This window comes from Ipomoea triloba, chromosome 3 (genome assembly GCF_003576645.1).
Source record: "Ipomoea triloba cultivar NCNSP0323 chromosome 3, ASM357664v1".
NCBI lineage: Eukaryota > Viridiplantae > Streptophyta > Magnoliopsida > Solanales > Convolvulaceae > Ipomoea > Ipomoea triloba.
In genome coordinates, this window is record NC_044918.1 from 2,543,544 (window position 1) to 2,559,936 (window position 16,393).

Consider the following 16,393-nt stretch of genomic DNA (forward strand, 5'->3'; position numbering starts at 1 on the left):
TTATATCCCTTTAAATATGTTGTTTCTTGTGCCGGAGGACCAAATCAGTTTAAAAATTGAAGGACCTAATTAAACAATTTTGAAACGCCATGACCAAATCAATCAAATCAATATAGTTAAGGAACCATTTTGATAATTTTCTCTTAATAAATGCCTAAACCCACAACCTGTATTTTGTATAATAATAATAATAATAATAATAAATATTATTATTATTATTATTATTATTATTAAGCGCACAATCCAAAACTCGTGTCAAACCCACTTACCCACAAGCCCAAATCCCTACCTAATAGTTTCCTCTACCGAGATTGTGATAAAGACAACGACGGCGTGGGTTAACTCATTTATTGACTAAGGTATGTTGTCTTTTTCCGTTGTTGTTTTGATTTTATTAGTGAATTAAAAAATCTAGGTTTGTTGTGTGTTCTAAGTTTTGAGGACGAAATGACTTCCTTTTTGGGTTTACTTGTTTCTTGAATTGGGCTTGTAGTATTTTGACTATTCTCTATTTTTTTCACTACTTTTCGTTGATCGCATGCTTTGAGTTTTGGGAAAACTTCAAAGGTGCATCCATGAGGGAGAAGAGGGATAATTTTGGCTTATGAAGAAAAACGCTACTTCAAATTGTGTTTTAATTAAAAATTAAATGATTGGCCCAAAAACACGTGAAGTTCACGGACGTTGCACGTGGTTGTTGTGAACTTAATGCAATATTATTAATGTTTTAATTAATTTTTAAAATTTAGTTGTTGTAGTTAAATTATAAATTAATATGATTATTACATAAATCTAAATTAATATTTAATTTTTTTTTACATATGAGGAATAAAATAAAGATAAACAAATTACATAAATCTAAATTAAATAACAGAAATAATACGGAGTATGCAAAAAAGTCAAATCATGAATTTTACAAAAAAAATATTTTAAATGCAAAACTACAATATAAATTATTGCAATAAATTGTCATTAACTTCAAAAGAGAATTCACAAAAAATTATTATGAAAATATTTTACATAACATTCAAATGTAAAAAGATAATCCAGTACTAAATACAATTTAATCAAATTTTACCTCACAAATTATGGACTACCAATAAAAAAAATCACGTGAAGGTCACGGAAGTCGCACGTGATTAGTCGGCATTTTACACAATTAATATCAATGCTTTAAATATTTGTTTTAACATTTAATTGTTGTAATTAGATTATAAATTATTATGATTATTACATAAATCTAAATTCACAATGAAAATATCTTACATAGCATTTAAGTGTATAAAGGTAATCTAGTGTTTGAACACATTTTATTCGGATTTTACGTGTCACGGATTATGGAGAGTATATATGTATCTGCCTCTCTACTTCTACGCCGAATGGCAGATGAAACCGCTCTTTTCTCCCATTATATTCCTCCACCTGCTGCCTGCATCTCTCCCATTCTCTCTCTCTCCTCTTCTCTTTCTCTCTCTTTTACATATACCCTCTTCTTTGCTAGATTCTTTTCATCTCTGGAAACCACTTTCAATCAACCTTCTTCTGGATAATTTTTTTTGAAAAAGTCTGAGTAAAAAAGGGTGAAGTTTTAGCAAATCTTGGATATCTCTCCAATCTGTTGTGTTGGGTCTGAAAATGGGATAACTCTTTTGCTACTGGTTGAACAGTAATTGGGTTGATAAACAAGTGCACAGAGGTTTTTTGGGTCGTCTTCGTTTTTTGTTTGTCTGTTTCTCTTTACATTGGAGTTTGGATTTACAAGGAAAAAAAAATGGCTCCCGAAAACAACTGGCTGTCATTCTCGTTGTCTCCACAGTTTCATCATCAGTCCACCGTCGAGCTTAATACTTCCTTCGATGGCTCTTCCTCTACCGATTCTCAGCATTATTACTTTTCTGATAACTTCTACGCCAATGGTACTGCAAATCTCTCTCTATTTCTCTCTCTATCTGTATCTATCTGTCTATGCATATGTATGTATAGAAATATAGATGATGTGTGCATTCTGTTTTATGTGAAAAATGGTTAAATCTCAGTCAAAAAGTTGGTTCGCCGCAGAAAGTTTCCGTTTTGTTGGCGAGCAAGAAAAAAGTAGGAAAAGGACAAGATGAATGCAACCGTGTGTGGCATTTGCGCCCTCCATAACTTTGCTTAGCTAATTATTATATGAATCTGTTTAAAATAAAATAATTTTTTTTTGGGGATTTCTAATCCGATCCATTCCTCAATCTGAGCTTTCTTCTGTTTATATATGGTTTGTTTAGGTTGGGCAAACCAGAAAGTGGAAGTGATGTATTCAGAAGCTGAGAATCACGAGAATGAAAACGGAGGAGAGTCTTTTATTTTCCAGGGATTGATGGAGTCGCAAATCCCTGCGGCGGCGGCTGCGCCGCCGCTGCCGCCGAAGCTGGAGGATTTTCTGGGAGGGGATACCTTAGTGAGATATTCCGATAGCCAAACGGAGACTCAAGACTCGTCCTTGACTCACCTCTATGATCAGGGCGGTTCTGCGGCGGCGTACTTTAATGAGCACCAGGATTTCAGGGCCGTTGCTGGGTTTCAGGCCTTTTCAACTAACTCGGGCTCGGAGGTTGATGACTCGGCCTCCATGGCCAGAACTCAGGTCATGGCTGGTGAGTTCACAACGAGTCAGTGCATTGAGTCGGGACACGAGTTGGCCTACTCTCACTGCCCCACCGGCTCTCTCTCCCTTGCTGTGAATACCCACAACTCGGAAAAGGCCATTGTTTCTGCTGATTCGGAGAGTTCCAAGAAAATTTCTGATACATTTGGGCAAAGAACTTCTATTTACAGAGGCGTAACTAGGTACTTTTAGAATCAAAGTTTTCCCTTTTCCTGAAATCTAATCATTTTATCCATTTGGGTCTTGAACAATCTATAGATTCTTGAACTATTTTTTTTTTTTTTTGGTTCTTGATATATAGACACAGGTGGACAGGAAGATATGAAGCGCATCTATGGGATAACAGCTGTAGAAGAGAGGGCCAAGCAAGAAAAGGGCGTCAAGGTAGTACTCTCTCTCCTTTTTTTATTTCAAAAATTTAATTTTTTTTTCTTGTGTTTTATATATGATTCCCTTTATTTAGAGTTTATTAGATTTGGTTGAAATGATTTCAAGAATTTATTATAAATATCCCTTACGTGACTGTACGCCTGACAAGAAAGTTGCATGCAATGGAGGACATTAATGGTGGGGTAAAGGAGGGCTCTATTCATTTCAGATATAATAAAATGTGTTTTCAGGAAAAAAAAAAGTAATTATTATTTTTTAATTTTTTCTTGCTTTCAAATCAGGCCTCCTTTTCTGCTGATTGATGGTATATATGGATGTACAATTTGTACTCTTTAGCTAATCAACATAGCTTTTGCTGAGCCTACTCTACTCTACTCTATTCACTGTGCTTCTGCCATCTTTTTTTTTTTCTCTCTATTTCTATCAACTGATTTGATCGGATGGGCCGCCATTCTGCTCATGTTTTTGGGGTATGGAGTTTTCAGTTTTGTTTTGCTCTGCAAATTTCCTGTCTCCCATCTCTCATTCTCATCCTTTAACATCCTGGAAAGTGAAACATATTTAATGTAATGGTTTCACATCTGTCCCAGAATTTCATTAGCCTGTTCACAACTTTTGTTTTTTGGATAGAGACCACGAGTTGTTCTGGGCAGGCCCTGTCGGTAGGAGTCACCTTATAAACTCGTATCATATATAGACTAATTCCCGTTTGTACCGGACCAGCCCAATTAAAGGGCAAAGTGCTGGCCAGATTGTTTTAATAGTGATTGTTTTAACACGAGATTATGCCTTATTATAGTACACTTTAGTTTGAGGTTATGCCTTTTTGCTTTCAGCCTTCTGATCTGGGGGGCCGGAATCATTGAGTTTGACTAGATTCTTTTCATCCCCACTGGGGTTTAAGTAATGTGCCCACAATTTTATGTGGGATTTCACACACACTAGCAGTTATAATTTTTCAATTCAAATTTTATGATGTAGTGAATGTGAACTCTGGTTAGTGTGTTTCCAAGAATGGAAATGAAAGTGGGAAAAAACATGCCTACATTTATTGTCATCTTATGATGTTCTGATCTGGTTGTCAAAATTTATACCACAACTTGTATATATTACAGCTCAAAAGTTGCTTCACACCTCAGCTTTTGACAACTAATTTGCCTGTTTACTTGGTATAAAATAATTAGGGAAAAACTTTGGTGTCACTTTTGCCAAAAAAGGAAATATGACATTTTTTTGTTACATGTCACTTTTTTTCGTCTTTTTGGTTATATCAACTCGGTTAATATAACCAAAATATCCCGACCACCCTTTCTATTTTTGGGTAGACATGGGAGTAAGCAAACATCCAATAGTTTTTCAAAGTTAATTGTAACGACGAACATATTCTCTACTTATCAAGATGGGCGGGCAGATATATAAAGAGATTGTATGCACGAAATCATTAGCCATTCCAATTTTGTTTCCCCATTTGGTCTTCTAAGTTCTGAGGAGTATATTTCGAGTGTCGATTTCCATACACTAACTGTTTACCCTTTTGCATGAAACGCAATGGTGGTTTTTCGCTGCTATTCAAACTTTCGAATGAAGTGTATTTGGGTAAGTTTCTGAACTCATGGAAAATACTATTTTTCTTTCACATGTGATTCATAAGTTCCATGTAGTAGAGTATTTTAGGATTATTTAATGTGGGACTGTGAAATATGTAGGTGGGTATGATAAGGAAGATAAGGCAGCACGAGCATATGATTTGGCAGCTCTCAAGTACTGGGGACCCACTGCCACCACCAATTTTCCTGTAAAGATATATATAATCCCTCTAGTTTTATGCCTTTTTAATTGGAACGTCTTCCCTAGCTCTGCCCGATAATCGACATAATCTAAAATAGCACTCACTCGAGGCTGTTGGAATTCTTATCCATCAGGTTACGAATTATAGCAAAGAGCTGGAGGATATGAAGCATATGTCTAAGCAAGAATTCATTGCCTCGTTAAGGAGGTTTGTCTACTTAGCCAATCTCGTTATTTTGGGGTTTCTGCAGTGACAGAATATGATGTCTGATCGATGCATATTTCATTATTGTGTGTACCAGGAAAAGTAGCGGTTTTTCACGAGGAGCTTCTATTTATCGTGGTGTGACAAGGTTTGATTGAATTGAAGAACATTCTATTTCATACCATATTCCTTCCCTGAAATTAATTGGATAGTGGGGTATATATATATATATATATATATGCTACTCGATCTGTGTTATACCCGAGGGCTGTAATTTTTGCAGGCATCATCAACAAGGACGTTGGCAAGCAAGAATTGGTCGTGTAGCTGGGAACAAAGATCTGTACCTTGGAACGTTTGGTAAGTGAAGTCGACTTAAGATGATAATGGCAGTTTTTTTTGGGGCAATTGCTAATTTAATAGCGTGATGCCATGGTGGCAGCTACGGAGGAGGAAGCAGCAGAAGCGTATGACATAGCAGCAATAAAGTTCAGGGGAGTGAACGCAGTGACGAACTTCGAAATGAGCCGATACGACGTTGAGGCCATAATGAACAGTTCACTCCCGATAGGTGGGGCAGCAAAGCGCCTAAAGCTTTCCCTCGAATCCGACCAGAAAACATCTTCCCAGCACGAGCAATGCGGGGGCAACAACAATAGCAGCAGCAGTAACATCAACTTTGGCTCGATCCAGCCAGTTTCTGCTATTCCCTGTGGCATTCCATTTGACGCAACAACTCCGTTTTACCATCACACCCATCTTTTCCACCCCCTTCATCCCGCCAATGTTGGTCCCGATTCATCAGGTGCAACATCGAGCCTCGCAAACGCTATGGCGCCATTGCAGCAGCCGCCATCGTCTGCCGGGTTCTTCATTTGGCCTCAATCCTATTAACATGACGAGGAAGATAGCTGCAGGATCGGAGGATAGCTAGCTAGACATAAATTCCCTGGTAACATGTTTGTCTAATTAATATTGACAACCTTTAGCTGTTATTTTTTGCATTACTTGAAGCAAGCTGACATCTGACCCACCCCGTTAAGCACTAGCGCAGCACTTAACCAAGGCAGGCTGATCGAAAACAACGATGCTATAATTAAGAATTCAAGGATATGATATGATATATATATATATATAAGAAGGCTCTCTTAGAAGATGGAGTCTTTGTAATGTACTGTAGTAGATATGGATAACTTTTACAAGTACTGAGGGGAGATCTCACTGTGGAAAATTTTTGTATGTTGCCCCGTTTCCCATCTTTTGGAGATGCTCCCCTCATCGGTTATATGCTCCCTTTTATCGAATTTCCAAAGTTTATATAACTTCTCATCTCTTGGCTCTTGCTTATCCTCCTGTTGCATTGCTTTGTGTTTTGCCCCCCTTATTGTCTACTGAATGATATTAGTATTTATATATAGCTTAGCTTTAATTTTTGCTTTAAAAAGAAAGTACCATCTAAGTGATTTTTTTATCTCAATACAAATATAATGAGGTACTAATAAGATTAGTGAGATTACCATTGTTAGGTTTTTATCCCCAGGTGCAAGGATTAAGCACTTGCTTAGGTCAAGTAACTTAATAAACAATGAGTTTATCAATATGTAAAGAGTAGTAACGTTTAAGTAGGATGTAGGAACAAGATTCTTGTTTAGATTAAGTAACTCGGTAATAAATAAAAACACAAGATTTTTCTATGTGAAATTTTGAAGGGAACAATTATAGTTAAAAAAAATAGTGGCACATTAAAAGGTTACATTGTTTTTGTTGTATTATTATGTACGAGGTTAAGCTTCTTGGAAGCTATTAATATGGCATTTTCTTGATGAAGAAAATGAAGAGCAAAAGGAGGAGAAGAAAATAGGCATGCTATAGGACTGCTCATTTGCTACAACTAGAGAGGAAAAAAAAAAAAGAAGATAAGGGCATCTTTAGACTCTAATGAATACGTTGGAATGTATTATCTACTCGCTAGCTTTCTTTATTTACTTGTCATCTCCTCCTTTATATAAAGAAATAGGTTTTATATTTAATTAATTCTTTAATTGGATTCTAAGGTCTACGCTAAGTCGCTAACCTCTTGAACTAGGGAGTAAAAATTGCGGGTCAAGGGCACCTTTAAAATCTTGTGAATGACTTGAGATGTATTATCAGCCAATATCATTTTCTTTTTTTCGTCGTCATTTTTTCCTTTATATAAACTTGAATTTCAAATAAATTTAATTCTCTAAGTTTAAGATCTGAATCAATCTATTGATCTAAACAAAAAAACAAAAAAAAAAAACAAAAAACAAAGAACAAGCATCTTTAGTCTCTAATTGATATCTTGGAATGTGTTGCCTACTTGTTAGCTCCCCTTTTTTCTTGTCCACTTTTCATTTATATAGATTTCGATTCCAAATAGATTTAAATATATTTAATTCTCTAATTGGGTTCTAAGGTCTGCGCCGGCCTTTTGAGCTAGTGAGTAAAAATTACGAAACAAGGGTAATTTTAAAATCTAGTGGATGTGAGTAAAAATAACAAAACAAGGACAATTTTAAAATCTAGTGAATGCCTTTGAGATCTGTTGCTTGCATTGTCATTTTCTCTTTTAAATAAATTGGTTTCAAATAAATTTAATTCTCCAATTGAGTTTCAAGATTTAAACAACCTCTGGATCTAGTGGAAAAAAATATCAAAGGACAAGAGCTTTTTGCCCTAGTGATTACATTGGAATGTGTTGCTTACTTGCTAGTTCCCCTTTTTCCATGTCATCTTCTCCTCTATATAGGTTTCGATCCAAATAGAAGTTTTACTATATATATTTTTTTTTAAATTTTACTCCGTCATGTTTACTATATGGCAAACAAAGTTCGGAATAAAAATTGATAGTACACATATTACTTTCCTCCAAATAGGTTTAAACAAATATAATTCTTCAAATGGGTTACAAGATCTCCGCCAACCTCTTAAGCTCACCTTTAAACTCGAGTGAATGCATTGGATGTATTTCTTGTCAACTCTCTGTTTTTTTTTTGTCATCTCCTTCTTATAGACTTGGACTCTAAATAGATTTAAATAAATTTAATTTTTCAAGTGAGTTTCAATGTCTAGGCCTTTCGCCTGACATAATAAGAAAAAAATCAACAGATAAAGACCAGACATCTTTTAGATGTAGTTAATACCTTGGAATGTGTTGCCTACATGGCTACATGAAAGCCCCCTCCCCCTCCCTCCCCCTTCTTTCATCGTAATTTTCTATTTAATATAGACTTAGGCTCCAAATAAAATTTTTAAAAAATAAAGTTAATTCTCGAAGTGTGTTCCAACCTCCTGAACTAGTGAGTACAAATTAGAGGACAATGCCATCTTTAAACTCTAGTGAATGTCTTGCGATGTGTTACGTTGTTTGCTAGTACTCTTCGGATGTGTTCCTTGCCAACACTTTATTTTTTTCCTTGTCATTTTCTTCTTTGTATAGACTTGGATTCCAAATAGATTTAAACAAATATACTTCTTTGAATGAGTTTCAAGGTATGAACCAATTCAACCTTGTGATCTAGTGAACAAAAAAAAAAAGGACTTTGGAATGTGTTGCTTACTTGCTAGATCCCGTTTTTCCTTATCTTCTTCTCTTGTATATAGACTTGGGATCCAAATAAGTTTAAACAAATACGGAATATAATTCTCCAAGTGAGTTTCAAGGTCTATGCCAACCTCTTAAGCTAGTGAGTAAAAATTAGAGGATAATGGCAGCTTTAAACTCTAATGAATAGAATATTAATGGGATGTGTTGCATGTTAGCTCCCCTTTTTTCTTTATCATCTTCTACTTTATATAAACTTGAACTCCAAATATTTTAAATAAATTAAATTTTCCAAGTGAGTTTCGAGGTTTGGTCTAAACTCTTGATAAAGTGACAAAAAAAAATATTATACAAGAATTTCTTTAGATGTAGCGAATACCTTAAAATGTATTGCGTACTTGCCTACTCCTCCCCTCCCCTTCCCCCACCCTATCTCTTCCCTTCTTTCATTGTCATCTACACTTTTATACACACTTGGAATCCAAATGGATTTTAAAAAATCAAATAGATTCCAAGATCTACACCAACCTCTTGAGCTAGTAAATACATATTAGCAGACAAGGTCCTCGGCCCTCTTTAAACTCTAGTAAATGTCTTAAGATGTGTTGCATGCCAACGCCTTTTTTTTTTCCTTCTCATTTTCTCCTTTCTATAAACTTAGATTCTAAATAAATTATAACAAATTTAATTCTCTATGGGTTTCATGATTTGACTTGAACCAACCTCTTGATCTAGTGAATTATTTATTTATTTAAAAACAACGAAAGACTCTAGTGAATATCTTGGAGGCTCCCATTTTTCCATCTTCACCTTTGTAATAGAGTTGATAAAACTCAAAAAAAAAATCAAAAAAATTTGAACATATAAAATTTTTTCCTATCTTGCTAGGAACACTCTCATTTATAGAGAAAGCATGTCGGAAGCATTCTAGAAAACTTTAAAACTTATTCAATGATCACAATAATCGTGAAATAAAACCCTTATAACATCCCCGCATAAAGATCCCCTTAAAGATTATGCCGAGCATATTGATTCAACCTTTAAAGATCATGCCAAGCACCATTTAAATGCGGAGACCATTTGACAAAGAATAAACTATACATACATATATATAAAAGTCTTTCTTTGAAAATTGCGGAGGCCCTTTAGTAGAGTGTTCAAGACATTGATTCGCTTAAAGATCATGCCAAACACCATTTGAGTCCGAAGGTCTTTCGACGAAGAATAAAATATACATATAAGCCTTTCTTCGGAGGAATATGCCAACATTTGTCCGCGCATTCTTAAAAATACTTGGAAAAGAAAGAGCTTTTGGACAGTATTAAAAGCTTTTTTGTTAGGAAAATCCCTTTCTACCGGGAATTTGAAAAGTTTTTTTGTATCACAAACAAATAAAAAAATGTTGCAATAATCTGAGTCTACATTTTTTCTATTGATTTATACGATTTATTATTTAGAGTTAATATAGAACTGAGAAATCGAATGCCCTGCTCTTAACTCTTATGATACGAGAATACGAAATCCTAGATTTAGATGCAGCATGATTTTTTTTCTTAATCGCTGCCAGGCAGCCGCCTAGCGTATCACCTTAAATGGTAGTCTACGCAGTTGGCCGGCTAGGCGGTTAACTAGGCCGCTTAGGCGCTGACTGCCTAGGCCTCCTAGGCGCCAACTAGACCTCCTAAGCACCGAGTAGTTCGCCTAGTCGGCCGATTAGTCATTGTTTTTTTTATGGGTTATTTCACTCAACACAAGATCGTTTTGAGCAAAGTAACTCTAAATTGTACAAATTCTAAATATTTTTTAGGTTGATATTTAATATTTTAGTATTAACTATTAAAGTATTATATAGTTTATAATTATTAGTCTTTAAAAAATTAAAAATGTTTAAATAAATTTTAAAAAATACACAGACGCTCGATTAATCATCGCCTAGGCATTCTAGGCGCTCCCCAAACGCCTGAGAAGTACCTAACCATTTTTTAACCATGATTAAAACATAAAAGAAAAAAAAAAACACAACACGTGCAAATTTTTCATGAAAAATATTCAAATAGAAATACTAAAAAGATTTAAGAAAAGAAAAGAGAGATTTTTCATGAAAAATATTCAAATAGAAATACTAAAAAGATTTAAGAAAAGAAAAGAGAGAGAGAGAACCCAACGGGCTAGAATATTTCAAAATCTGTGCTAAACAATACAGTTTGGGCCTAAACGAGCCATCCCCTCACGGGCCGAAGCCAAGTCAGGTTCGATCTTGAGTGCGTGTTGAAGGGACCTCCGAGCTTCTTCCTTGAGGCCCTCTATCTCGTAACAGCGGCCCAATAGGCAATAGGCGTTGGCATTATCCGGGCTGAGCTTCACGGCCTGCTCCAGGTCCGCCACCGCAGAGGCCACTCTTCTCCTCCGATTAAGCGCCACCTGCAACTCCGCCCGCTTGAACAAAGCGTCCCCTCTTTCCCTCTCCGACAGCTCCTTCACGCCCGGCGGAGACAGCGCGGAATCCAGCGATTTCAGCGCCGCGGTCTTGTGGCCCATAAGGTCCAACACAAGTGCCTTGAGAATTAGGGCCGCCGGATCCCTGGGATCGAGTGCCAGCGCCTTATCGGCCTCGCCGCCGGCCGCCTTGGCGAACTTCAAGGAGGTGGACTTGCTCCGCGTGGATCGGGCTCGTGATAGTAATTGCGCCCCCTGAATGAAATGCTGGTGAGCTTGATTGTCCGATCGGTCTTTGAATCGGATTCGGGTAAAAGCTCGTTTCGGAAGATTGTAAATGGAGTAGAATATTCCCAGTGTGAACACCAGAATCCCTAATTGAATTAGCATCTCCGTCGCCATATCTAATGGAAACTGGAAAGTGACAAACAGCCTTTACAACTTCAATATAAGTGACATGTTTCATTGCTATTATGGAAGTCCAATGTTAAGTGCCCACAAGAAGTACACACAAAAGTGATTGAAACTTTTATATTGCTACTATTAGGGCTCGAAGGTCTTGTAACATTGTTCACAATCTATCAGTGTTGGTGCTCGCAAAAAGTCCACACCACAAAATGATGAAATTCTCACAGTGCAACGGCTAGACTGCTAGAGCTCAAACTTGTAACTTTGTCTAAAATTTACTATTCAAGAATTAAATGAACTGTTCGACGTCTCATTCTAATATTTTAAAGAGATGATAAAACATTTTATTTTTAATATTTTTTCTTGATTTTTTTTTTAAAATAAAAATATTGGAAGTACCAAAGCATAAAATTGAAATGCAGTACAAGATGTGTGTTCAACTGCATCATAATTATGCTGCTGATCCGCCAATGTAAGATTGGGAAGCAACAGCAGAAATGAAATACACAGAACAACATATTACATACAGAGACAAAAACCCAAAGCTTTTTGAGCTTAGCTTAGCTAAGCTGCTACAACATTCTCACATACAATCAATCACATATTGAAGCATCATATCATATGTACAACACAGGCAGGAGAAGGAGCTAAAAAAAAAAAAACTGGGAGCAACGGCGTTTAAACATCATTCCATAACAAGCTGCATATGGCGATCGAGATCTCGGAGATAAGTTGTGGAGGTGTTGTAGTCATCCATGCATACAGATTCCGGGAACACTGCACTCCCAGCCCTTGGAATCTCTTCTTTCTCCCCTTTCAGCTTTCGACTAACCTGCACATTTAACCAATTCACTATCATATGTCTGTAGTTTGAATTCTAATTTCCGTAGTCACTACCTGAGAGTATGCAGGGGATAAACCCTGTCTTGTGATCCTAGCTGAGTCAGCAAAAGACAACAAGGAGCCTAGGTTGTCCATAGCTGACTGACTGGCTCAAACCAAGGAGTCTAAACTCCCATCTTTTTTTTGAATGACGAGGGAAAGCCTACAACCCTTCGAGTGTTAGTAAACTCTGCCTTGTGACTCTAGCCGGCAAAGAACCACAAGAAAGTAAACCAGCCTAGGTTATCCAAAGCCGATCGGCTCAAACTAAAGGGACAAGGATTTGAACTCGTGACCTTGTGGCTACAAGCGTGGATCTCTTGTTATTTTGGTTGGGGTTACCCGTTTGAACTCCCATCTTGCTTTTAGGGACAGTAATCAATCATACCTTAATCATGCTGGGGCGATTGCTGGGTATGTGATGAATGCAGGTTGCAGCTGCACTCATGGCACGTTTCATTTCATCCACATCATATTCATCTCCCAAACGGGGATCTGCTATTGCTTTAATGTCATCTTTCTCCAGAAGTGGTTTTGCCTGTACAGTTTCAATATAGTTTAATTGGTCACTTTTCTAAGATATGCTGAAAACACACACAAACACACAAGCTACTGGCCTTGAACTTAATGAGCAACATACCCACATCACAAGGCTTTGCCTTGATGAATCAACTGCGCGGCGACCAGTTATAAGCTCCAGCAGCAAAACCCCAAAGGCAAACACATCAGTCTTCTCATCGATAATTCCATGCATAAAGTATTCTGGAGCCATATATCTGGTAACAACTGGTATTTCAGTGTACAGCAAATGAATAACACTTGAAGAATGATATGCTTCAGATACTCTTTCCTTACCCGAAAGTGCCTTCTATTGGGGAAACTACATGGTTAACCCATTTTTCTGGAAGCCATTTTGCCAGCCCAAAATCTGATATCTGCACAAGAACTAAACACAAATGAGCTTTGATGTGTTCTGAGTGAGAGAGAAGCTCATAAAAAAGGAAAAGTAAATTCTAATTTATGATTTAGTTTCTTCGTCGAGAGGGTGCAATCAAAACCTGAGGCTCAAAATCATCTGCAAGCAAAATGTTTGAAGCAGTGATGTCTCTGTGGATTATGCGCCTCTGGCAATCAGAATGAAGGTACTGCAACCCTTCTGCTACCCCAATAGCCACTTTGAATCTTGCTTTCCATTCCAACCTCTCTTGTGAACCTGAACATGGAAGACTCAATTTCAGTCTAAGAGTAAAACAATATATAATTACACCATTTTTGCTCCTAGATCAAATATCGGTCTAAAAAATTTGAGCATTTTTGTTTTTAAAATTCCTTCTCCAAGAGCCATGGGGTCATGGAAAAAATATGATTCTTAACTAAAACACGTCAAAAAGTGTGAAATTGATGAAGATCGTCACCGTGTAAAACAGTAGCGAGGCTGCCATTAGGGAGATACTGTAGAACAAGGTGCAAACCACTTTCAGCACTGAAACCAATTAACTTTGCGGCATTTGGGTGATTGATATGAGCAACGATCCCCAGCTCAGCCAAGAAGTCTCCAACTCTGTCCTCATCATTTTTATCTTTTTTTGTTATCCTCTTCACTGCAACAGTTTGTCCATCAGCAATGCATCCCATGTACACTTCTGCATGCCCACCTTTCCCAAGCAACTTATCTGCAATAAATCATTGCATGTAAATTATATCCTAATTCTAACTAGAAAATTTCTACAAGCTAATGTGATGTTAACCTTTTAACACTTTAGCCCTGTATATGGTTGAATGTAGTATTCAATTCAGAGTAAGAAATTAACAAGATTGATGTGAAATTGCGGGAATGCCAACTCATTCATTTAACAACACCACTTTTGCAACCCTTGTTTGTGGACTTTTCCAAGTAAATGAAAACGACAGGTGATTGATAATTGAAGTTCATTGTAAATCAATGTACAAAAAGTGGCAGTGAATAAGTTATACTGTGGAACAACCATGCTTTGATGTTCCAACTCAATTATTGAAGGGGACAAAGGTACAATATTAAGGCCCATAAACATTATGAAAAATTTAATTTGGTTACACTATCAGGTGAGTGGAAACCTATAGTTCTGAACCCAATTTAAGTCTTTCTTTTTCAAGTGGACAGGGACACAAGGTATTCAATTTTCTCTTAAACATCCAGCTATTGAAGGGCATGTACCAGCAAACAGGACCTGCAAACTTTCTAATAATACTTCCAAAGAAAAAAAGCCTTCAATAATACACAGACATGAGACTAAATCATGACAGCAGTGACAGACTATTTATCAGGACTAACATTATGCACGATTGTTTCATGTTCCAAAAACATACCATACACATAAACTAGTTTGGGGTTGGTCCCCTGTTAACCGACTGCCATCTTCAATGGCTCAGTTACTACAAAGCTTCCTCGTGGACTACTCTATTCAGGACCATACGTTACTTCCTCATCTTTACACATGATCAAAGGGTCTAAAGAGTATGGTCCCACCCACAGCTGCTTAATAATCTCAATGGCCAAGAAAGTTTTATGGGCCAATGTTCTGCTGTACTAAAGAAAGTACTACATAGTAGTAATAAAGCGCATGCACTTTTAACTGTTTGTTAGGAATAGTTGATCTTTCCACCAAATGAAAAGTCAATGAATTTATTCTGGCATTCACCGAGAAAGGCACAAACTACTCGGACAATGTCCCCTATCTTGGTTTCTGTTTGATAAGCAAAAGTGTATGCTTTTCATGTGAAATACTAACATTAAAGAAAGCACCAGACTACTATACCAAAAAAAAACCTGGAAAGAAGAAAAGAAGATGCATTGAATCAACAAAGAAAACTCTTCTAGTTGAACCATATAAAATCTTGACATTTGGAAAGGAAAAACAATAACACCTCAGTTTGAAATTCTTTATGAAGAAGATCATCATAAGATACCCAATTCCAATCAAATGTGGAGATTAACATACATGAATTGTTGCACATACAAAGACCAGTCTTGCTATATAAACCTTATTATACAAAAATTGTATCAGGTAAGTGTCAACAACCCTCTTCATGTATAATATTAACTCATTAGGATCTCTAGTCCTGTGGTTATCCATCTCAAAGTCACATTAAAACAGGGAATTTTATGTAATGAATATGATAAAAATTGCCAGAAAAAAGAGAAAGCAGGATTACTATCAATCCCCAACCTGCTCAAACATATAAAAAGAAAATATTACTCAATTTAAAAAATATTTAATGATGTAGAATGTGAGTGGTAGATGAGATCTTATTACCAGGACTAAAATTATCAGTGGCTTCTGTAAGCTCTTGGAAGCTAAAATTCCTCCAAGAAGGCTTGGGAACCAAAAAATCACCACAATCCTCGGACTTGGTTGGCAACAGCTTCTTCCTACTCTTCCTTGCGATCATCTCAACTCCTCCAAACAAGGGGATGATTGAGATGCTCCTCGCGGATTTCCTCTTAATCGAACTAAACAAACTCTTCCATTGCACCGAATTCGGGTCGAACAGCTGCTCCCTCAGGCTGTCCACGTGAGACAACATCGACATTTGCTTTTCGCCGGTGCCATTGTCGGAATCGCACGTGTTCGTAATCTCCAGAACTCCCCTCGGCGATGGCTCATTGAATTCGCCGTCGCCGCCGTCTTTCTTCCCTTGATCGTCTCCAAAAATTACATCCTCATCCACTTCCTCCTCCTCCTCCCTCTCTTCTCGCCCAACACTTGCCGGATTTTCGACAAGCACTTCATCTGCATAGGAATTCAAACAATAATTCTCAAAGGCGAAAACTATAAATGTGAAAATACGAGAAAAATGAAAAGCTTACCGATATCCATGGTCATTGCAAATGGATTAAAGAAAATGGAATCCAAGACGCGAGTAAATTAAAAAGCGATACGCGAAAACTTTTTCACATTTGAGCACCTGGAAAATCCCCCTTCCCTGTTCTCGAACCAAAACAGAGAAACAGAGAAGGGATGGGGAGGTGCAAGAGAAAGGAGGTAGCTTTAGCGTCGTTATCTTTTGAAGAGATAAAGAGAGAGAGAGAGAGGGA

At 37.0% G+C, this 16,393-nt stretch overlaps 3 protein-coding genes across 4 annotated transcripts; 1 reads left to right on the forward strand and 2 right to left on the reverse strand.

The window, feature by feature from the left end:
* The first annotated feature begins 1,438 nt into the window (after nt 1-1,438).
* On the forward strand, nt 1,439-6,950 carry LOC116013824 (AP2-like ethylene-responsive transcription factor AIL6). Of its 2 annotated transcripts, XR_004097287.1 has the most exons (10): nt 1,439-1,916; nt 2,265-2,826; nt 2,946-3,028; nt 4,622-4,630; nt 4,741-4,829; nt 4,957-5,030; nt 5,125-5,175; nt 5,311-5,387; nt 5,470-5,979; nt 6,856-6,950. XR_004097287.1 is itself a non-coding variant. In XM_031253762.1 (9 exons), the coding sequence occupies exons 1-9, from the start codon at nt 1,772-1,774 to the stop codon at nt 5,919-5,921; spliced, it is 1,542 nt and encodes a 513-aa protein (XP_031109622.1). In that variant the 5' UTR covers nt 1,439-1,771; the 3' UTR covers nt 5,922-6,315. The 2 variants fall into 2 exon arrangements, 1 of the variants encoding a protein (XP_031109622.1); XM_031253762.1 differs by lacking the exon at nt 6,856-6,950 and having other exon boundaries at nt 5,470-6,315.
* A 3,734-nt stretch (nt 6,951-10,684) lies between these two features.
* Nucleotides 10,685-11,533, reverse strand: LOC116014075. Its single transcript, XM_031254063.1, has one exon. The coding sequence runs from the start codon at nt 11,428-11,430 to the stop codon at nt 10,783-10,785; it is 648 nt and encodes a 215-aa protein (XP_031109923.1). The 5' UTR covers nt 11,431-11,533; the 3' UTR covers nt 10,685-10,782.
* A 314-nt stretch (nt 11,534-11,847) lies between these two features.
* LOC116012176 (receptor-like cytosolic serine/threonine-protein kinase RBK1) lies at nt 11,848-16,393 on the reverse strand. Its single transcript, XM_031251653.1, has 8 exons — nt 16,166-16,393; nt 15,612-16,088; nt 13,734-13,991; nt 13,377-13,531; nt 13,174-13,253; nt 12,959-13,094; nt 12,707-12,856; nt 11,848-12,268 (listed from the first exon to the last, which is right to left on the reverse strand). Exons 1-8 carry the CDS (start codon nt 16,179-16,181, stop codon nt 12,122-12,124), a joined length of 1,419 nt encoding a protein of 472 aa, XP_031107513.1. The 5' UTR covers nt 16,182-16,393; the 3' UTR covers nt 11,848-12,121.

Bases quoted from the DNA above. Each gene is read 5' to 3' on its own strand.
- LOC116013824 (XM_031253762.1), top strand. From the start codon at position 1,772: ATGGCTCCCGAAAACAACTGGCTGTCATTCTCGTTGTCTCCACAGTTT. The intron at 1,917-2,264 runs GTACTGCAAATC...TGGTTTGTTTAG, and splicing joins TGATAACTTCTACGCCAATG to GTTGGGCAAACCAGAAAGTG. The intron at 2,827-2,945 runs GTACTTTTAGAA...CTTGATATATAG, and splicing joins ATTTACAGAGGCGTAACTAG to ACACAGGTGGACAGGAAGAT.
- LOC116014075 (XM_031254063.1), bottom strand. From the start codon at position 11,430: ATGGCGACGGAGATGCTAATTCAATTAGGGATTCTGGTGTTCACACTG.
- LOC116012176 (XM_031251653.1), bottom strand. The intron at 13,095-13,173 runs GTAAGGAAAGAG...AGTTGTTACCAG, and splicing joins CCAATAGAAGGCACTTTCGG to ATATATGGCTCCAGAATACT. The intron at 12,269-12,706 runs GTATGATTGATT...TTAAATGTGCAG, and splicing joins ATCGCCCCAGCATGATTAAG to GTTAGTCGAAAGCTGAAAGG.